Here is a 22,858-nt window from a genome sequence, read left to right on the forward strand (position 1 = left end):
AAAGCAGAAGAGACTTCCTGCGAGCTAGAGGTTTTGTTATTCGGTGTTCAGACAGATTGAATTCCGTCAATTATTACCCAACTAGTTATCTCTCCAGAGGTCATTAAAAGAAATGCGTGTGTTTGTTGTGGGTGAGTATGCATCTGTGTTGTGTGTGAAGTGGGCGTGCGGGGAGCGGTCAAATAGGAAGTGCTCTAGTATTTATATTCAACTGCAGACTGGTTTAAATTACCCACCAGGAAATATGCGGCTGTATGAGTATGCTTAACTCATGCTCATTCAAGGTGTTCCGGCGCTGTTTTCTCCCCCTCCCTTCTTGCCTCTCCGTTCAAATAACCCAGGCTGCCTGCAGCCTGTCTTTGCCCATTTGACTCAACTGGCCCTGAGCACGGAAAGGAGAGGAGAGTCTCTGAGAATGGGCACTTTCTTCTCTGAGCCAGGATGGCTTTGCCTGACTGTCACCGCAGTGCTGGGAGGAACAATTTTTTGCAAACTCAAGAAGAGCCAAGGGCAGGTGCGGAGGAAGGTGGTCTGCCTGGCGGGCCTCTGGGGAGGGGCTTGCCTGCTCAGCCTGTCCCTCTTCTGGGGCTTGATCCTCTTCTCCCTGTCATGTTTCCTCGTATATACTTACTTTTCTGGCCAAGAGTTGTTACCTGCAGATCAAAAGGCGGTGCTGATCACAGGTAAGCGGGCGGCACTGCGATTCTCCCTCAGGGCGGGAACTGACACTTGCTTTGCCTTAGGGGGACTCTTTCAGATTAGTTTTAAAAAGATAATACTTGGCATGGAGTAAATGAAAGCACATCCCCAGTGTCTTTCACTACACTGTTTTGGTTTGCTTTCTTTAGGAGGTGCACTTGAGGGGCTGATGGTGAGAGAGACTGGGAAAGGGACGTGCATCTAAGCCACGAGTTTGTTAATTTCCCAGCATATGTAAGAGTAAGCAAACGTGGTTTGTTTGTTTCATTGTAGCCAGGATTGTCGCCTCGGTTTTTTAAAGCTTAAACCAAATTTCGTTCTGAGATTAATGTTCAGCTGCGTTCTAGACTTGGCTTCTTATTCCCTAGGTGCGCAAAAAAGCTGTCAAATTTAGGTTATCCTTGTACTTTGCTTCATTTTTTAAAGATCGAAGAGACTTAACTGGGCTGGAAATTTTGCGGTTTTCCCCGACTGCTGTCAAGAACCTTGTGTCTCATCTGAGCCTTTGTCTTCAGATCTGTCATTGGACCACTAATATTTACTAATTGGATCAAACTGGCAGTGTGTCCAGAAGGCGGCTGCTTGTTGGCTGAGCTGCCAGCTTTTTCCTTCTTTTGTGTTTCTTTTTCCACTGCAAGTGTGAGGCCAGATTAAATTCCTGGGTGTTGTAAAACTGGTTTGTTTGGTTGTGAAGTTTGATTTTGGATAGGGCTTTAATTAGGATCACCACAGTGTTATCCTAACCTAGAAAGCCCAGCCAAGGTGAGGATACCGGTTGCAGAATCATTTCCCAGGAGGTCATCACCCCACCCCCTGCCCCCACCCCCAGGCTGTGACCTGCGGGAGTGAAGGCAAACGGAGTGTGAACAGAAGCAAATCAGGCGGTTTCCCAGTTCAATGAGAAATGGACTAGAAAGTGACTTGTCTATCTTGCCTTTGACTTAAACTCAGTAGTGAAATTCTCTCTTAAAATGAGACACAAGTTGGCCCTTGCTGGAGTTTTGAAGTGCTGCAGAAATAAAGCTTCTGCGATGAAAAAAAAAAATAACCAAAACATTTCAAAGGTAGAAAATTCAGCTGATCCGTGGGATGCTTATCTCTGTGAATGTCTGGTATCACCTGGAATCATGCATCCAGAAGACTGGCTGTGTTTTCCACTATTCCACTTGAATTCTCTGGGGCTGGCTGGGTGAAAAACTATAATAGCAGTATAAATTTTTCTGTTCTGTGTGTAGTAGCAAGTACCTGTGGTTTTCAGAGTAATTCTAGGTCAAATTTAGTTTCTGTACTTTTCCACTTGCACGAAAGAAGACAGAACAATTAAGCATGTTAAAAAAAATAATAGCGATGCTGTGGTTGACACTAATGGAACATGATCTCCTGGAGGTCCAAATATTCCTGGGAAATCAATTTCAGGGAGCAGCACTTCTAAGGCTCATAGATAAGAATACTAAAGCTTAGGATAAACAGAGGCAAACTTCAAGGTAACCGAGAAAATAGGAGTTATCTCTTGCTTGTTTGTCTTGTCAATGTTCTTTATCCTCTGCTTTTGAAGATGTAGGCATGCAGAAACACAACAAATGCACACTCAATTCAGTTAGTTCACATCAGCCATTGAAATGTCCTGACTTGGGTTCAGTGTCATGGAAAATGACTGATTCAATTAGGCAACTTGAGCCCAATGACTAATCCCTCAATGAAATGCTTAGCAATTAGAAAGCTTAGAATTAAGAAAGGAATGACATACATTAAGGTTAACTGGAATGTGCCTTTCAGGCTCTTTGTCATTTTCATGAGGAATGCCATAGATTCCACATAATTCTAGAGATGCTTTCAAGACCTTTGTACTAAATAGGGAAATTTTAAATGACTTCAGTTAGTTAGACCAAAACTCATTAAAAAATAAGTCATTGTGACTTGGAATAGCCTTTGTTTCAGGTTGGCTTACGTTATAAATTGGTACACATTTTAGTGTCGGGGAATACAGAGAGAAATGTCTCAGTATACATCAAAACCATAAATAATATTCCTTTATCTGATAATTCAAGATTTGGACATTTCTCTTAAAGAAATAATCTGAAATGTAAAAAAAGGGTAGATGCAAACCAAAATGGCACATTCACAAAGTTGTTCAACACAACCTTATTTCAAATTGTGAAATATCAAAAGCAATCAAAATGATGACAACATTGTAAAATTAGAAAGAAAACAATAAATGTCATTAAAAATGAAAAAAAAAAAAACACCCCGAAATGGTGACAAATTACGGTATATCCTCTGGATGTAACAATAGGCAACAATTAAAAATGACAACCACAGGACTGTGTTATAACATGGAAACTGAACTAAGAGAAAACACTCCGGGGATCTAGGTGTTTGGATAAGACTGCCTCTATATATACACTACCAAATGTAAAATAGATAGCTAGTGGGAAGCAGCCACATAGCACAGGGAGATCAGCTCAGTGCTTTGTGACCACCTAGAGGGGTGGGATAGGGAGGGTGGGAGGGAGACGCAAGAAGGACGGGATATGGGGATATATGTATACATACAGCTGATTCACTTTGTTATACAGCAGAAACTAACACACCATTGTAAAGCAATTATACTCCAATAAAGATGTAAAAAAAAAAGACTGCCTCTATGTCACATGAAGAGGAAAAGCACTGGAAGGAAACAGTCTGTGAATGGTTGGATCAGAGAACTTGGATTTGTTTTTCCCTTAGAATTACTCTAATATAGTTATATTACTTACATAACAAAAATATTTAACAAAGAGATTATGTTAGGAGGATAAAGTCCATCTTAGTGCCTAGTTAATTATGGACCCAGGTGTAGGACAATGACAAGAACAAGTTCAAAAAAACTTTTTCTTTGAGTCCCCTACTTCACTTTGCTAAGATAAAGGTCTTTTGTCTCTAAGACATATACTTATAGCAAGAAGAAGAAATAAGCAAGCACAGGGCATTTGAATACACATTTGTCCTCAAGGCCCCTGAAGCCACAGCAGCCATTCAATTTTTAAAATAACTATAAGATTAGTGAAGAGAAGGTCCACAAGTTTGCAATAGCGTCTCAAGCACAATACAGTGAAAAGAATGTTGAAGTCTGACAGGCTTGGCTTTGAATCTTGCATTTACTTTGCCTTAGGGTAGGTTCTCCAGGGGCAGGGCTTAAGATGAAGATTTGTGTGAAAGGGATTTATTAGGAAGTTCTCCAAGGAACAGAAGTCCCAGAGTGAGGAAGATGGACAGCTTGGGCTCAGCATCAAGAGAAGCCTGCTGAGGGTCCCATGTTGGCTTAATCGCTTGGGGCAGATCTGGAGGCACTGGTGGGTCACAGGTGACAGCCATCCCCATTGTGGGCCAGGGAGCTGTACTCCTTATACCCTCACACCTATCAATCATTAGTTAAGGGCTGTCACCCCCATCCTCTTTGGTGGTAGGAGGGGAGGCTTAAACTCCAGGCACTTCTGGCTCTCCATGGTCACTGGCAAAAAGGACCCCAGCATCCTGGGCAGCCCTTGGACAAAGTTGCAGGTGGCTGGGAGTGAAGGTGGTATGGATTAGAGCACCAAACAATGGTCAAGGGATCTGGGGCAGCATGACATCTGCTACATACCTCTTACTAGAAGTGTGATCCCTGAAAGTACCCAGTTTTAGGCTTTTGAACTTGTTTTCTCCTCTGTAAACTGGAAATGATACACACACACACACTGTCTCATAGATGGAGTTAGTAGATGAGAGAGGGAGAGGAAGGGAGGAAGATAGGAGATTCTGTGTGTTGACAAGGTGGGGTTGGGGTTAGGGAGAATAAGAAGAGAACAAAATGAAAAAAGAACAGCTGACAAAGAAATGGAAAGAAGAAACATCCATTTATTCATTCTATTCATTCAACTATTGATTGAGTCCTTGGTATGTGCCATGTATTGTCCAGAAGCAGTGGGGGAAGAAAGCTAAAGACCATGCAGTTGTTAGGTTGGTAGGTGATGGGATCTGAGTTCCCAGTTTTCCTTAACCTTGGACCCACATCCCCTGGGGGTTCCTTCCTCTTCTTCCTAGGTTGTGCATTGTCATTCTCAGCCTACCCTTTGAATTTGGTAGAAGATACACAAGTAACTTTGATTTTTCACCCTCAGGGCTTTCATCCTGGTCCCTCCAGTGTTTCTTGCCCATCTCGAAAGTTAACTATTGATATGTCATATGCTATGTGCAAGGCAGACACCTGGAGGCTTTCTTAGTCCACTGGGACAGATACGGCCACAGCTCACTATAGCCATGAGGTGGGGTACAGAGGGTGCCTTCAGGAGGGTTCCCAGAGTGCCATGGGTCCCAGGGTTGGGTGCAGGAGGGGCCTCATTAGGAACTGAAAAGTAGCTTTCTACAGAGAAAATGAGGTCTTCCAGGCTAACTGGTCAATCAGGTATGACACACATCTAGCCCTCATTAAAATTTGTTGAGTTGGATAATTTTAATTGGAATTTTCAAAATTGGGTACAATGGAAGAGAGATCAGGGAGGGGAAGAAAGATATGTTTGATGTGGAAGTCTTTATCTTATACTGCAAACAAAGTGTCTAGGTCGATGGTGACCCCCTTCTAGGACTTATTAGGTAGTCTAATTAAGGTTCTAAAATGGAATACTGTTGGCATCAGCTTGGGATTTGGGCTCCTTTGACTTTAATGGTAGACTACTGTAATGGATAAACATTGACACTGGACTAGGGACTAAAGCAAATAACATCTCTGCACTCAGAGCTTTACATACCTTTTATATTTGATTCCCATAACCCTAATAACTAACATGAATGAGGAAACGGTGTCCAAAGTCCCTGAACTACTAAGCAGCAGACATGGGACTAAACCCAGATCAGACCCATTTGCCATCCAAAGCCTTTTTCTTAACCACTGTTATTATCAGTGTTATAGCTACAGTTACTAGTAGCCTATAAAGGTTTCCAGGATATAAAATGTGTCCATTCATCGGCAAGTGAGTGTTGAACATCTCTTATGTGCACAAGACTCTGCTTGATACAGAACTTGGCAATTGATTGGATGCAAGATATGCCCATGAGAGAAGATAAAATGAAGGCACCATGGATGGGGATACCTTTGAAAAGGGTGATAACTGAGAGATGACATATGGTGAATTTGACTTCGGGTTTGAGTTTGAGGGCAGTGAGGGGGCAGTGCAGGTGAAAGGTCACTGGCAGTTGGAAATACAGACCTAGACCTTGATTAGGTTTGGAGAAGGAGGATGGAGAAACACAAGCAATATAGTGATGGTTAATATTACAAGGGAAGAGGTCATTGGTATATATTGTATGAATCAATACTGTCCTCAGCGAGTCTATAATTCAGTCGGTCTGTCAGATTTTTTTTTTATGAGCATATATCCTCTTTTATCATTCAGTTTGAACTTAACCTTAGCCCTCTACAGAGAGGCATAAAAAAGGTATTGCTAACTTGGGTAATTTCGTAAAGGTTTGAACGGTGACTTTATTAGGCCTTCTAGATGGCGTGTTTAGGTTGGTGGATACTCTCATGGAATGAAGTCCCCCAAATGTATCGTAAGCTGTTTGATGGCAGGGACCAGATCTTTTTTTATAACCAAGTCCCTCCTCAGTCTCTGAGCATGTTAGACGCAATACAATGTTAATGCGTGAGTGAGCCCTGAGTGAACGAACCAAGCTGGTGCAATGTCCTCCCCTTTTCGTGGTCATTGGTTAGACACAATGGGTTTGTGCCAATCTGCCCACTTGCTTAGGTACTTATCTCTGCCAGTTCTTTTTGCTGGGGTCACCTGTGTAGAAAGGGCAGAGTGACATGGCCGAGCTCTGAAGGCCCCATTGTTCTACAGTGACTTCATTGTTGGCTTGCTCTGGACAGGGCTTTGTGATGACTTGGTTCTAAGCATACTCCTGCTCACCCAGGATGTGGCACGAACAGACTATCCTCTGGTCACACCCCCAACCCCTCCCACCAGGCTGCTGAAGCTGCTCTCCCAAGGGTCACTGGTGCCCTCCTAGTCCCCAGAGCTTGGTTTCTACCCCAGCACTGCTGACCATATTTTCCTTCTTGACACGGCCTCCTTTGCCTTCTGGGATACTACATTTCCATGCTTCTCCCCAACTTCTCCATCCTTTGACCCCACCGGGTCCTTCTTCCTACCCCTCCCACTAGGTGGCCTCTACGGCTCTGTCCTTAGCCCTCTTCAGAAGGGTTCATGGTACAAACAAGTTCTTATCTCTGAAAGTGATCAAAGATTATCCTTGCATACCCCCTCATGGCCAAAGCTGCCTTGTCTATTTGTTTATGTCAGTCTGTGAACCTTGATTACCCCACAGATTTTGGCATCCCCTATTTATGCTCCTAAAGATGAACCCTTCCCAGATGCTTTTCCTTTGCCTTATCCCCTACCTTCCAGCAATGGGGTTCAATGCTGAGCCTCAGAGTTGGTGATTACACTAGATCATAGGGTGTCAAAATGTATCTGCTAGGACATGGTGTGGGCAAATGTTCTGAAGCAAGACTGGAGATATCAGGTTAATGGGTAGATGGTTCAGATAGTTACATTTTGCTGAAACAAATGGAGATAAACAGACACCTGGGGATGACACAAGTCAGTAAATCCAGGGGCCAAAGAGGACAAGATGGGGGCAAGGTAAGCAGGGAGCATGAGGAAGTCTTGGGCAGAGACAGAGTGGAATGGAGAAACATGTCTATCTTGGATGATACAGGGACCCCTGGGTCTGTCCCATTCACCACTGTCACAAAGTGGCATCTCCTCTTTAACATGGAATTCACTACATGCAGCACCCTGGTGTTCCCTGAACCCCACCCCCTTGCCCACTAGTCTGCATCATGAGATCCTTCCTCTGTGCTCAGAATTGCCATCTCCCATGGATTTCATGCCATAAACAGGACATTGAAAAGATACATATACTGCTCGTCAGGCAGGGTCTGGTCACATGCAAGGGGTCTCCCTTGGCCTGACTCATTTGTAACAAGCCCGTTGTGATACTGGGTGGAAAAAATAATGAGGAGGAAATAACATCTCATCTGCTACTTTGGCATTTACACAAGCTACGGATAAACTTCATTTCCACCATGAAAAGGTACTGAAAAACAATTCTAAAATTCACAAACAGAAGCCATTAGGAACCTTGAATGCCCTTTGTGTGCAGAGGACTGAAGGTCCAGGAACTGGGCCAGATGAGTTTTAATTTGAAACAGTCAGTGTCCAGCATGGTCTTAGGTTGAATAGAACCCAAATTCCACTTTTATGGATCAAAGGCTTTGATAGGGCAGTTGAAACACTGGAAAGGGATCTGGATTTCATTGAATTCTATTTTCTAAAGACTCACATCTACCGAGGTCCTGTAGCCTATAGAGTCAAACCAAACCTGGACATCATTAAGGAGAGGAATAGAAACAAAACCAAAACTATGTTCCTCTCTTGAAACAACACATGTGCATCTAAGTGCAGGTCTGGTCACTGTCATTCAGGGTGGGCAGTAGGTTGCAGTGGTTAACACCATACACTTAGGACAATGACTGATATGGCTACCAGCTCCTGCCTTGCTACTTACTAGCTTTCTGACCTAGGGCAAATTAATGAACCTGTCTGAACCTCAGTTTCCTTATCTGTAAAATGGAGATAATCATAGTAGTGATCTCACTGGGATTGTTGCCAGGATGGAAAGAAATAACACCCATAAAGGGCTATCTGTAGATGGTAACTCTCATTCTTAGCCAAACAGGGCAGCATGAGGGTGGTGACCACATAGTCAAAGGATGAGGTTGCTGAAAGAGTCCTCCAACTCTGGAAAGAGAAGAATGAGAATGAGCATGATTGCAATAGGCTCTGGAATATGAGATGGAGGGAATCATTTTCTTAGGATCCTCCCACCCAATACCAACACCTTTTCCCACTTAAAGTTTGAGAGAAGCTTCTAGAAGCCCCAAAAAGTGGGTGTTCACATACAGATAGTAAACCGATAAGTCATCCTAGGGAAATATCATTGTAGGGACAATGGTGTAGGGGCTGGGGTTCCACTGCATCCTGTTCCCCAGGCAGGGTCTGGTCACATGCAAGGGGCCCCTGGCCTGACTCATTTGTATCAAGCCCATTGTGATACTGGGTGGAAAAAATCATGAGGAGGAAAGAACATCTCATTCTGCCACTTTGGCATTTACACAAGCTATGGATAAATTTTATTTCCACCAGCCATCTCCCAATGCCTGAATGACCTTTTCAGGATCATCCATTTAATCCAGTGGGGTCACGCCTGTAATGGAAAACTCATTAGCTTCTCAGGGAAATCATTTCACTTTTATCCAATGCTAATCTTTGTAAATATTTTCTTTATAATGAGCCAAAATATGCCTCCCTGAAATATCCAACAGTGCACTCAGTTCTGCCCTTGGAAGTCACATAATCTAATTAAACCACTCTTTTGCACGGTAGCCCTTGAAAAATGCGAAGACTGCATCATATCATAGCCAAATCTGCTTTGAACTAAATCTTCTCATTCATTTTATCATTCCTCCCATGACCTGGTTTCCAGAACTTTCACCATTCTACTAAGTCTCCTCTGGACCATTTCCAATATCTTGACATTCCTTTGAGATGTCAACTCTTTTTTTTTTTTTTGCGGTACGCGGGCCTCTCACTGTTGTGGCCTCTCCCATTGCGGAGCACAGGCTCCGGACGCGCAGGCTCAGCGGCCATGGCTCATGGGCCCAGCCGCTCCGCGACATGTGGGATCTTCCCGGACCGGGGCATGAACCCGTGTCCCCTGCATCGGCAGGCGGACTCTCAACCACTGTGCCACCAGGGAAGCCCCATCAACTCATTTTTAACATCAGGTGCCATCTCGGTATGAGCAATACACACCAGACTGGAACTAATGCGGTGAAATTAAATCAGTATACATGCAAGGTTCTTCTTGGATGTGGTTGCTTTGTTTGGTGGGGTCAATCCACAACTCCCTTTTTAATATCCCCAGCTGAGTTCTGAACTAATAGACATAGGCAAGTGGAAATCAAGATGTCAGCTTTACTCCCCATAGAAGCCTTGGAGAAGGTGTCTTAGATGTGTAGTACTAATGGTGCACCCAGTCAAGGCAGGGTTGAAAAGACTCAAGCCTTGTCCACAAGGTAGGGCTTGGGTTGGACAGCTAGGCTATCACAGCCTAATTGCACAGGCATTTTGCAGGCTGGGCGATGCCGAGGAGGAGAGGAGAGCTTCCATGTGACACTGTGCCCTCTTGAGTTTTCTCCTCTATTTTTCAGTCCTGATCATTTGCTCTGAACTGTCCTTTTGGTTCTTCTGTTAGAGAGAGAAAAGACCTTTGCATCCAGTGTAACGGTCTTGTACAGTTCTTTCTGTCAAAATCACCAATCAGATGCTTTGTTCCACCTCCCAAGGGGGAGGGAGGAGTGAGAGACAGAGAAGGTCCAGTGTCACACTGATAGATATACCTCTATACTGAAGGAAGCATAGGCAGTGAGGAAGAAGTGTTTGCCCTAATATTAGGCTCAGAAAGCTGGCTCTCTGGATGGAGGATGCTGTATCTAAACTGTGGCTTATGTGATAGAGGTCCAGGGAGGTTTGACTACAAACTTAAATGGGGTCAATAGTGGGCAGTTTGCCCACAACCTACCCACCACACCCATCCCAACACACACACACATACACACACAATATCTAAAAGAAGGTATTAGACCACTGACTAGCTCTGGGCCCTTGAACAAGTTGCTTCACCTCTCTGAGGTTAGTTTTCCTCCTGTGGAAAAAGGGAATCATGATGGATACCTCTTCTCAGGATTAAATAAGATTACAAATCCTCTTCTCAGGATTAAATAAGATTACAAATATATATGTATGCTACATGGCACATAGTAGATGCTTCCTGAAATATAAGAACCTTTACCCTTCCCCATCTTGTCTGGTTTAGTAATCCCTTTGGCAAAGGAGATAAAAGCGAAATAGGAGTTTGGTAATTCTGCCTTCTGTACCATTCATGAATACTACCTCATTGGCCTCCATTTTGCCTGCTCCTTTGTTCTTTTGCATTATGACCATCACTTGAAAGACAAGCCTTCTTTCTGTGGTTAACTCATTTCTGCAGGCCTCAGACTCATCTAGGTTTTCACTTACAGATGCTTTTCTTACATGGGTAGGGCTTCTCCCGTGTCAGGACCCTTAGTTCTGTGCTGTACCTACCTTTGGTTCTTGCCCTTTTAAGCCCTGGCTTCATCTGAGAGCTCCCTATGTGGTCACTCTGGCCTCTTGAGTTTTCTCCCATGATTCTTCTCAGTCTTGATCCTTTTCTCTGCATTGTCTTTTTGCTTCTTCTCTTAGAGAGGGAGTCTTCGGAGGGCATTGGATCAGGAGCCCTTGCTCTGGGTATAGTGCTCAATTGCTGTCTCTCCTCCTGAGTCTCCACCTCTATATGAGAACCCTAGGCTGGGTGTGAGGGGTGCTGAGAGTAATGAGGATGTGTGATTGACTTGAGCTGTGATGGGAAACACAACTGGTTATTGTCTTCATGTTTCCAATCACCACTTGTCAGCTGCCCCCTGAGCACACTTGACATACAATGGGGAGCAAAGACAGACAAGGTCTCTGCCCTCATGAAGCTTAATTCCAGTGGAGAAAAACATAATACAAACCAACCAATAAATAGATAAACTAATCTCAGCATGGCAAGACTTTGATGGCATGGATAGTGACTTCACTGTACTGCTGAGAACCACCTTGTATTGGAGGCTTCCTATGTGTTAGAAACTGCGTCAGGCACTGTGATTAGCATTTTCCATGCCTAATTTCAGTCAGTTTTCACAATACCTCATAAGGTAATTTTTTAATATATGCAAAGCTGTAAATATATGAAAGTAGGGTAAATATTCACAACATGCTCAATACCCATATTCTAAAATCATGATGGAGAGATCGATGAGATAATATCTATCATTAATCCCATTCAAAAGTGAAGAAATTGGGCTTCCCTGGTGGCGCAGTGGTTGAGAGTCCGCCTGCCGATGCAGGGGACACGGGTTCGTGCCCCGGTCCGGGAAGATCCCACATGCCGCGGAGCGGTTGGGCCCGTGAGCTACGGCCGCTGAGCCTGCGCGTCCGGAGCCTGTGCTCCACAATGGGAGAGGCCACGACAGTGAGAAGCCCGTGTACCGCAAAAAAAAAAAAAAAAAAAAAAGAAGAAATTGAGGCTTTCAAGGGATTATACAATTTAGGTCATATAACATAAAATAAGTAAGTGACAGTGCTAGAATTTAAATGCAAGTATTCTATCCTTCTTTTAGTTCAAGCAGATGATAGAGTAGTGCAGACAGGGGAATGGCAGGTGTGCCTCTTCTGGGGGAAAGGGACAAGGATGGCCAAATGTTTCAGACCTGCCAAGCTGTTTCAAGCATCTCTAGCTTCCACATTCAGGCCTAGGGTGTGAAGGTAAAGCAGACTCTCAGCAATGGAAGGAGAGCTCTATCACCCAGCAAGGCTCACCTTGGCAGCTCCAGAAAACCTTGAGGACTGAACAAGCAGGGACGTCCCTGGGGTTTCTCTCCAACAGTAGGGTTGTTATGCTTCCCATGAGAAGCCGTTAGTGCCCCGTGCAAGGTGACTTCTCATAGGGAGTCAGTTCCTATTTTCCAAATATTCCCAGCTGTGCCCTGGGGCTGTCACTTGGCTACCTCTAGGTTATTACTTCAAACCTACCTTGTGTGCTGTTGAGTTTTGTGAGGTTTTCGGTAGTGTGAAAAGGGGATTAGAATCTATTCATTCATTATTTCACCAATAATTATTGAGCACTCTGTGCTGGATACTGGGAATACAGGGACAAATAGCATGCATTCGTTACACTGAATAAACTTACAGTGTAGTTGGGGGGATAGATAAGAAACAGGACATTACAAGGCAATGCAACATGTGAGTGTTCAGAGAAGGGAGAAGAAGTAAGAGGAGATAAGACACCCTAGGAGTCTGGGGCAGAGGCCAGGAGTTTGGAGAGCAGCAGCTGATTGGAGGGACCTTATGATGGGAGAATCAGAGGACTTGCTAGCTCATTGGGTCTAGGTAGAGAAGAGGAGAGAGCCACTGCACATTAGGCTTTCCCTACTATAACCCTCAGCAAAGCTCTTTGTGATTTCTTTTGACAGTCTATCTTGCTAGATGGAAGGTGAGCTCCACGAGGGCAGGCAATATGTAAAGCATGGTGGCCACAACAAGCTCAAGGAATGAATTCATGAACAAATGAATGTAGACAATGATTCTGAGGCACTGAGAATGATTCTTCCTACTAAGAGAAACAATAGATTTTGAGAGGCTGAGGGGAAAGAACTGACTTTGAAGAGAAGATAAAGCCTTTTGTTTAAGACACTTCAAATCTGAGATACCAAGGTTGTATCCAGATGGAGTGTCCAGATGACTTGGAAAAGTGAGGCTAAAATCCAGAAGGAGCCCAAGACTGGAGACACAATTAGGTTAGTCTTCCACATAGGTAGGATAAATAAAGCTCTGAAAGCTAAAACAATGCCTGAGAGAAGAGTGTAGATAGAGATTAGGACAGGGAACTGGGCAGTGAAGGCTACCCAAATCTATAGAAGAGGAGGTAGAAGGTAGATCTGAATGGTGTAGGGTTCCAAGGGAGAGGAGAGTTCCAACGAGGAAAGTTAGAAACAACTTCCAATATGGAGGACAGATTGAGTGGCATGACAAGATATCTCTGGATTCAGTTCTCTGGGGAAACTGATTAGAGCGATTTCAGGAAAGGGTATAAGAAGGAGCCCCAATGCAAGGACAGTGAGGGGATGGTGTTGGTGAGCAACTCTGAAGTTTTGAGAACACTGGTGGAAAAAGGAAGGTGCAAGATGGGAGATTAGCTCTAGGGAATAGTAAGATCAAAAGAACTTATGAGGAGGGAGAAATTTGGGGGAGTGGTTTTGGAGCCCCAAAAGGAAGGACTCAATGAAGAAGATATTGAAAGTGCAACAAAGATTGTAGTAATTGATGAAGTGGGAGGCTCTTGCTCAGGGGATGAAGAAGAAATACAAGCAGTCACTGTCTCAGCTTTCCTTCAATTTACTTCATTTCAATTCACTTATGTAGTGAATTGTCAATGGTTTGTAGTGCCAGTTATGGTTATAGGGTAGTTACGAGAATAAAATGACATAAGGCATGCCAGATGCTTAGTACTGGGCCTGGCTGCATAGTATAAAATCAGTGAATGCTATGGCAGGAAACTAGAGAAGATAAAAGACAATAAAGTAATCAGAGAAAGCCTCATGTTGGAAGTAATACCAGCTATTTTTCTGGGCTGGAACAGGTAGGCTCCATGTTGGACTCTTATCTCTCTGTTCCTGCCAAGTTAAACAGAATGTCTCCTGTCATCACATTTGCCAACCTTTATGAGTATTTGTTTGATGTCTTCTTCCTTCTAGAGCAATAGCTCTTGACTGGAGCAATTTTGCTTCCCAGAGGACATTTTAGCAATGTCTGAAGATATTTTTGGTTGTCACAACTTGGGGGCATGGGAACAATCCATTGGCATCTAATGGGTAGAAGCCAGGGATGCTGCTAAACATTGTACAATGCACAGGATGGTCCCCATAACAAAGAATTACTTGATGTCAGATGTCAATAGTGCTGAGGCTGAGATACCTTATCCTAAGGTGTGAGCTCCTTAGATCAGGGGCCATATCACTTTTATTGATCACGGTATCCCCAAGTGCCAGGTACAGAGCAAGTCACATGATGGGTACCCAATAATAATAAAAGAAAATGAAAGGAAATGGATAAAGAAGATGTGAGATACACACACACACACACACACACACACACACACACAAAGGAATATTACTCAGCCATAAAGAAAGAATAAAATATTACCATTTGTGATACGATGGATGGACCTAGAGGGTAGTAGGCTAAGTGAAATAAGTCAGACAGAGAAAGACAAATACTGTATGATTTCACTTAGATGTGGAATCTAAAAACCAAAACAAATAAACAAACATGATAAAACAGAAGCAGAGTTATAGATACAGAGAACATTTAAATAGAGGGGGATGGCTGATGAGAGAAATAGGTGAGGGAGATTAAAAGGTACAAGCTTCCACTTGCAAAATAAATGCATCACGGATATGAAATGTACAGGGTGGGGAATGTAACTATGTAATATCTTTCTATGGTGGCATATTATAACTAGACTTGTAGTGATCATTTTGAAATGTATAGAAAGACCAAATCACTATGTTGTGTAACAGGAACTAATATAGTCTTGTAGATCAATTATACTTCAAAAACAAACAAACAAACAAATTCATAGAGAAAGAGATCAGATTTGCCGTTACCAGAGGCGGGGAAGGGGGAATTGGATAAAGGCAGCCAAAAGGAAGGAAAAAAAAGGGAAATTGGGGATTGAACTGGAGCTTGAAGAATAGGCCAGGTCTGAATGTATTTTTCTCTGCTTTGAGTACACAGTGGCAGAGGGTGCTGGGAGTTGTTTGGAAAAAAAGTTCACAAAGGAGACTGTAAATATTCTATCCCCAATGGAATGGACGAGATGAAGCAGCCCTGGGGCTTCACCAGGAGACTAACACTGCTATAAACAAGAGAGTCTCAGAACAAAGGGTTTGGAACTGAAGGTAACACAAGAACATCCCAGACTATGAGCACTTCATTGTTTTGAGAGATAGAATTCAGCCAGCCTCAGAAGCAGCAGAGATAGAATTTTAAATAGACACAAAACAGAGGGTTCTTTTGATAATGCACAAAGGTGAGGCTTCTCAGCCTACTGTGGGCTGCCCTGCACACAGAGAAGGTCTCCACCTTGGGGCAGGTCTACGAGTCTGTGGGATGTCAACCATCACTGTGCACTAGAATCATCTATGGGGCTTTTAGAGCATAACTGATGCTTGGGCGCCCACTCCCAGAGCTCAGGTTTACTTGATCTAAGGTGTGTGACCTGGGCATTGGTATTTCTTACAGCGCCCCATCCCAGGTGACGCTACATCGAGAATGGAGCACAGCTCAAAGCCTCCTATAAGCAATTCCTCTCTCTAACACCTATGTACCCAAGTCCACTGGGTGTCTCGGACTTGCCATGTCTGAAAGTGAGCTCTTGATTTGGGACCCCACCTACCTGGCCCTCGCTCAGTCTTCCCCGCCTTGGAGATCCACACTACCCAGCACCCTGTGGAGACCAGAATCCCTGCTTCTCTTCCTTCTCCCCCCAGATCCAATCCACTGCCAGAGCTGTAGCTGCTACTGATGCCCCCACTGCTCTCCTGCACCACCTCTGTGCTAGTCAAGGCTGCCATCATCCCTTCCTGGGCAGTTCCGAGCCTCTGGGGTTCCACTCTTGCCCCCGCCCAAATCATTCTCTGCAGAGCAGCCAGAGTGCCCCTCTCTGGTTTAAGAACCTTCAGAGGCTTTCCACGGTAAAGAATAAAACCCCAAACTTCTGCCCAAGCCCAGGGGCCCTGCGCGATCTGCTCCCCCTCATCTCACACCTTTCTCCCCTACTCCTTAGCTGGAGACACTAAGCTTTTCCTGGCATTGTAGCCTGTGCACATGCTGTTCCTTCCATCTGGAATGCTTGGGGTAGGGGAGCCCCTTTACAGGGCTGGCATCTTCTTCACCTTCATATCTTAGTCTAAATCAGGGCTCCTCAGTCACCATTCACATCCCAGGCCATACAACTCTTTATGGTTGGCGCTGTGCTATGCATTGTAGGATGTTTAGAAGCATCCATGGCCTCTACTCACGAGAGGCTTGTAGCACCCTACTCCCCCCATTTTTGATTGTGACCACCAAAAATGTCTCCAGACAATGTCCCGTGGGGGCCAAATCACTGACCAATTGGAACACTACTGGTTTAGTTTAATTCCTTTTTAAAAAAATTTTATTGACGTATAGTTGATTTACAAGATTGTGTTACACTGGTTTAAATATTCCCTTCTTGAGCAAGTGTTCCCTTGTGTCCGGGCTTTAAGTCTCCAGCAGTTATTCTCATTCTCCCTATCTTACTTTCATGGCACTTTTCTCACTCAGAAATTAAATAGGGCTTCCCTGGTGGCGCAGTGGTTGAGAGTCCGCCTGCCGATGCAGGGGACACGGGTTTATGCCCCGGTCCGGGAGGATCCCACATGCCGCAGAGTGGCTGGGCCCGTGAGCCATGGCCACTGGGCCTGTGCGTCCGGAGCCTGTGCTCCACAACGGGAGAGGCCACAACAGTGAGAGGTCCGTGTACCGCAAAAAAAAAAAAAAAAGAAATTAAATATACGTAGCCTTTCCCCACTAGATTACCTTGACCTTTTCACTCAGTTCTGTATTAGCAGCATCTAACACAGCTGCTGGCACATAGCAGATACTCACTAAACATGTATTGAACAAGTGCATGCATGAACAGATGAATGCATGAATAAGCCAGGACTGCTGGACATGTGAATGGGAGATGATCTAGCACAGTAGAAAGAGAATGGACTTTGAGAGCCAGCAAGTTCTGGCTTCCCAACTCTGTGTGACCTGGAACAGCGTAATGAATACCTCATAGCCTTAATTTAATTGTCTACAAAATGGGGACACTATCCTTGAGTGTCTCATCGGCTGTGCATTCCTTCCTGCTCTCTCCCAGATCACAGGTGATTTTGATGCTCCTTCCTGTGCCCTTGGCAGCTGGAGCAGGTCTGTATCAGAGCTCACCATTGCCAAGGACAGGAATCAACACTGTATCCTCCAGGCCTTATTTGATACCAAGCATATCATAGGTGTTCCGCCAATGATCTCTGTGCAGTGTGACCAGGGATCATGTTGTATCCATGCTTTTGTGATAGCACTGTGGCCAGTCTGTTGAGATGATTCCTACCGGGCTGGTCCCTGGGAAAAATGACCTATCTCAAATCCCTCCTTGGTAGGTCATGGGTCTGGGCAGGTTGTGCCCCTCTCTGTTATGGGTTCACATTCATGTAGGCCTCTGGCTTCATGCAGAAAATTGGGAAGCCTGGCCTGGGTCCTCCAGTGTCTCTGTTCCTGCTTCTTCTCCAGGCTTTGCAAATAATGAATTGGATGATGATGTCCGACTGACTCTTAAACCCAGGGAACTGAGGGTGGGGAATAACACCCTCCTCTTCCTCATTCACCAGAAAAGGGAATCTCCATGTCTCCAAGATGGTTCTAGCAAAGAGCCCTTGTGAGTGGAGTTATCAATGAGTTCTAGTTTGTTCCTAGCAGGAGCTCCCTCAGGAGGCATCCCTTTTGTAAAAAAAAAAAAAAAGTATTTATTTATTTATTTGGCTGCATTGGGTCTTAGTTGCAGCATGCGGGATCTAGTTCCCTGACCAGGGCTCAAACCCGGGCCCCCTGCATTGGTGGCATGGAGTCTTAGGCACTGGACCACCAGGGAAGTCCCAGGAAACATCCCTTTGAGGTGCCTACCTGCTCAGAAGCCCGCAAGAGGAGGCTAACCCCTGGGGTTGCATTTCCCTTGGGACTGGCTCATCCAAGTCCCACTAGGCCAGCAAGTGGCAAAGCGTGGACCTGAATCTATGTCTTGTCCATTTCTCTATTTTCATGCTCAAAATCCACATCCCAGGGGAAAATATCCTTTTCCCCAGCTCCAGCAAGGTTGGGCTATCCAACCAAGATGCCACGTGGTAGGGAAGGGGTAGCCCCTCTGTAGTGTCCTAGGGATGCTGTAATAAGGGACCGTACACTGGGTGGCTTAAAACATCAGAATAGTTGTTTTTAAGTTGGTTTCTTTTTTAAATTTTATTGGAGTATAGTTGAGTTATACAATATTGTGTTAGTTTCAGGTGTATAGCAAAGTGATTCAGTTATACGTATACCCATATTCATTATTTTTTAGATTCTTTTCTCATATAGGTTATCACTGAATATTGAGTAGAGTTCCCTGTGCTATACAGTAGGTCCCTGTTGGTTATCTCTCTTATATATATTAGTGTATGTGTTCATCCCAAGCTCCTGATTTATCCCTCCCCCCGCCCACTTTTAAGTTGTCTTACGGTTCTGAAGCCAGAACTCCAAAATCAAGGTGTCAACAGGGCTTCGCTCTCTTAGAAGCCTCTAGGGGAGGATGCTTACTTGCCTCTTACAGCATCCAGTGGTCCCTGGTGATACCTGGCTTGTGGCAGAATAACTCTAATCTCTGCCTCCATCTTCACATGACAGTCTTCCCTCTGTGCGTCCAAAGTTCCCTCTTCTTATAAGTCATATTGGATTAAGGGCCCTTCCTACTCCAGTATGACCTCCTGTTAACTAATTCATCTACCACAACCCCATTCCCAAATGAAGGTCACATTTTGAGGTACTGGAGGTTGGGACTTCAACTTATCTTTTTGGAGGATGCAATTCAATGCATAACATCCCCTCAAACCAAAGCAGGGTCGCATCACCAGAAGAAGAGGGAATGGATGCTGAGCAGATGTGCTGGCTATGGGCACATCCACACTGCATCCACCCCTTCTCCATGCATCTTCCCCCCTCTGCTCTCCATCCTGGAGACTGACCTCAGCCAATGGAGAGCAAGGGTCAGAGGTTGCAGGAAGGGAGACGTGTGAAATCAGATTATTCCTCCTGGCACCCTCCCTGTAGGGTCACTGGGGGCTGCCTAACTCCCTTGCTGGAAGGTCACAGTTCACTCTCTCTAGATTCCAGTATCTAATCCCTCCCTTTGCCCCTTCAGGCCTAGGAAAGGGCATCCTGACTTTTACAAGCCCGGAGTGTTCTACTGTCCTTTTACCCTTCCCACATCCCTTATTGACTTTCCTTCCAATCACCCAATTTGCCATCTCTTTACTCAAGGTATCCTGCCTTATACAGCAGCAAATACAACAGATGTCCACTGAACTTCTAAGAAATGTTCATTCTACCGTTCTTTTTTTTTTTTTTTTTTTTGTGGTACACGGGCCTCTCACTGTTGTGGCCTCTCCTGTTGCAGAGCACAGGCTCCGGACGCGCAGGCTCAGCGGCCATGGCTCATGGGCCCAGCCGCTCCGCGGCCTGTAGGATCTTCCCGGACCGGGGCACGAACCTGTGTCCCCTGCATTGGCAGGCGGACTCTCAACCACTGCGCCACCAGGGAAGCCCAATCTACCGTTATTTCTTGATTAAATAAACACTTTGCCAAATGACATCTCTTGGTCATGACTTCTGGTTCTCCTTGTTTCTTTGATCCTTCATCTAATCATAACTCATTAACTAAAGTGCTTTCTAAGAACTTTTCCTAGCAGCACAGGCTTTGGCTGCACTGAAGGTGCAGAAACATAAGGACCCACAGCACCCGTGCAGATCAGAACCCGTGCAGATCAGGGAGTTAGTGACCTGGACCACAGAGAAAAGAAGCCAAGCCAAAAAGCACTAAGAGCAGGGGAGATTTGGAAGAGGCACGCATTCCAAACAGGCTAAGATTAACATGTCCCTTGTGCAGAGTCTACAGAGGAGACAGAGATCCTTGAAATCGTCAGCATTTTTCATTCACCATTTTCATTCTTCATTTCATTTTCTCAACGACAGGGATTGTAAACTAAGATAGCAAATACCAACATAACCAATGATAAATTTAGCAGGAATGGGAAAAGTCCATAGTGCCAGCCATGGACTCTGAGTTTCCCACTAGACTGTAAGCCCCTTGAGGGCAGTGACTGGGTCAATCTCAATCATCATTCTATCCCCAGCATCCAGCCCAGTGTGAGGCAGAGAGAAGCTGAGTGAATTAATGAGTGAGACACTTTGGTTGGGGCTAGCTTCTAAAGGTGTTATAAATCAACTCTGAGACTATGCACAGAGAAAACTTGACTGTGTGTGTTTTTGTCCCTGAGGGAAGCTTCATCTCTGGTTGCTGCTGGGAACCAACAAAAGGCTGGATGTGGAGAGTCGCCCATGGGCAGGGTATCCCCTTGGCACTATGCAAGGAGGTTCTAACCTAGAATATATAACCATAGATAGAAGTTCACGTTTTGGTTTAATCAAGCAAATAATCAAAGTGACTCAGATATCAGGGAGGGTCACCCTGCCCCATTAAGTCAAGATATCATCTGCTTGAGCCCCTATATGAGGGGCTCATATACCCTGTGAGAGGTCCATCCACGCTCTCTAAAACATGTTTGCAAATCCCCGATCTTTCTCCAAGTCAGCTCTGACTCTCATTTCCAGTGAAGGTGAACTCTTGTTCTCCACACTGCTTTCCATCAAAACATTTAAGAGCCCCTTTTCCTTAAATACTCACCCCTCAAACCACCTACCAAAAAAAAAAAAAAAAAAAGCCACACACACCACGCACACAAATCAGCTGAAAGTAGTAAGCTTTCCAGAAAATTCAAGGCTCTTCTGTCATAGCAGACACGGTAGATATTAGACTGCCCTATTCTTCTGTTATTTTTTATATCTTACTTTTTATTGACTTATAATTCACATACCATAAAATTCACCATTTAAAGTATACAATGCAATGGTTTTTAGTATATTCATAAAGTTATCCAACTGTCATCACTAACTAATCCTAAATTTTCATCACCCCCAAAAGAAACCTGGAACCATTAGCAGACTGTTCTGTTCTGAAAATGTCACTTAGTCATTTCAGCCAATTCGACTTCTCAACCTCCCGACATGTTGCTTTCCATCTCCACCACCTCCACTTCATCTCTTTGGGGTGTCACTCTTTCTCCCTTTCTATTAGTGTTTTTAGCTGGAAGGGAATAGTACATGGCAGTGCTGTCCAGTGGAAATATAATGCAAGCCACATAAGTAATTTAGATTTTTCTAGTAGTCACATTTTTAAAAAATGAAAAAGAAACAGGTAAAATTAATGTTAATCATATATTTTACTTAATGCAATATATCCAAAATGTTATCATTGCAGTATGTAATCGGTATAAAAGTTATTAATGAGGTATTTTTCCTTGTACTAAATTTTTGGTGATTTGTTTGTATGTTACTTCCTTGGAGAAGTCTTCCACGATCTGCCTCCTCAAGGCTGGTCCCTTCTGCCTCAGTTATTCATCACAGCATTCATTTAGTTCCTCTGTAACACTTAACACAATTCATCATTTTCTTTTTTATATCATACAGGTAATGTCTGTGTCCCACACTGGACTGTAAACTTTGTGAAGACGGTGCTATAGTCTGAATTACGTTCTCCCCAGGAATTCCCTGGTGGTTCAGTAGTTAAGACTTCATGCTTCCACTGCAGGGGGCACGGGTTCGACTCCTGATCGGGGAACTAAGATCTCGCAAGCTGTGTAAGCAGCCAAAAAAACAATTACATTCTCCCAAAATTCATATATTGAAGCCCTAGCCCTACCCCCACCCCCAAAGTGATGGTATTCAGAGATGGGGCCTTTGGAAGGTGACTGGGTTTAGATGAGTTCATGAGGGTGGGGCCCCCATGATGGGGTCAGCATCCTTACAAGAAGAGATACCTCTCTGTCATGTGAGGACACAGTGAGGAGGCCTGCAGTGAGCTTTATTCCTGCAGGCCAGGAAGATAGCTCTCACCAGAACCTGATCATGCTGGCACCCTGGTCTCTGATTTCTGGCCTCCAGAACTGTGGGAGAATGGATTTCTGTTGTTGAAGCCATCCAGTCTATGGTATTTTGTTATGGCAGCCTGAGCTGCCTAATACATATGGGGATCACATTTATCTTCCTCATCAATATATCCCAAGTGCCTGCCACACTGCCTGGCACACAGTATGATCTTAGTAATAACTTGGCAAATGAATGAATAAGTAGATATGGATGTCAAAAATTATTAAGGTGTAGCAATAGCTACTTAGACAATTCACCTAGAATAGTATCCATTGGGAACTTTTCTTTCTGGGAATTGTCACCAAACTTGGAGATTGTCCTCCTGGGAATGGGCCACACAGTGAAAATTAGATTTACTCATAGCTGTGGTCCAGGCAACAAATGTTGAAACTCAGTTCTCTTGTCTGTGAAATGGGGATAAGCATATTGACCCTAGGAGCCATTTATTCACTCAACAAACACAGAGTTCCCAGTGTACTCCAGGCACTGTGCTAGGTGCTAGAGATTCAACAGGTCACAAAGCAAAGTTCTTGTCCTCATCAAGTCTCCATTCTACTGGGAGAGACAAATATTTTAAAATTAATGTACCGGGA

General features: G+C 44.3%; 1 protein-coding gene across 1 annotated transcript in view; it reads left to right on the forward strand.

The window, feature by feature from the left end:
- Positions 1-271: 271 nt before the first annotated feature.
- The window catches only part of HSD17B2 (hydroxysteroid 17-beta dehydrogenase 2), a 70,297-nt gene continuing 47,710 nt past the window's right edge, over positions 272-22,858 (forward strand). The window contains exon 1 of the mRNA XM_060085406.1: positions 272-683. Coding sequence (XP_059941389.1) covers positions 272-683 — 412 coding nt within the window. The remainder of the gene's footprint in view (positions 684-22,858) is intronic.

The sequence above is a fragment of the Mesoplodon densirostris genome, chromosome 19 (genome assembly GCF_025265405.1).
Source record: "Mesoplodon densirostris isolate mMesDen1 chromosome 19, mMesDen1 primary haplotype, whole genome shotgun sequence".
NCBI classification, from domain to species: Eukaryota; Metazoa; Chordata; class Mammalia; order Artiodactyla; family Ziphiidae; genus Mesoplodon; species Mesoplodon densirostris.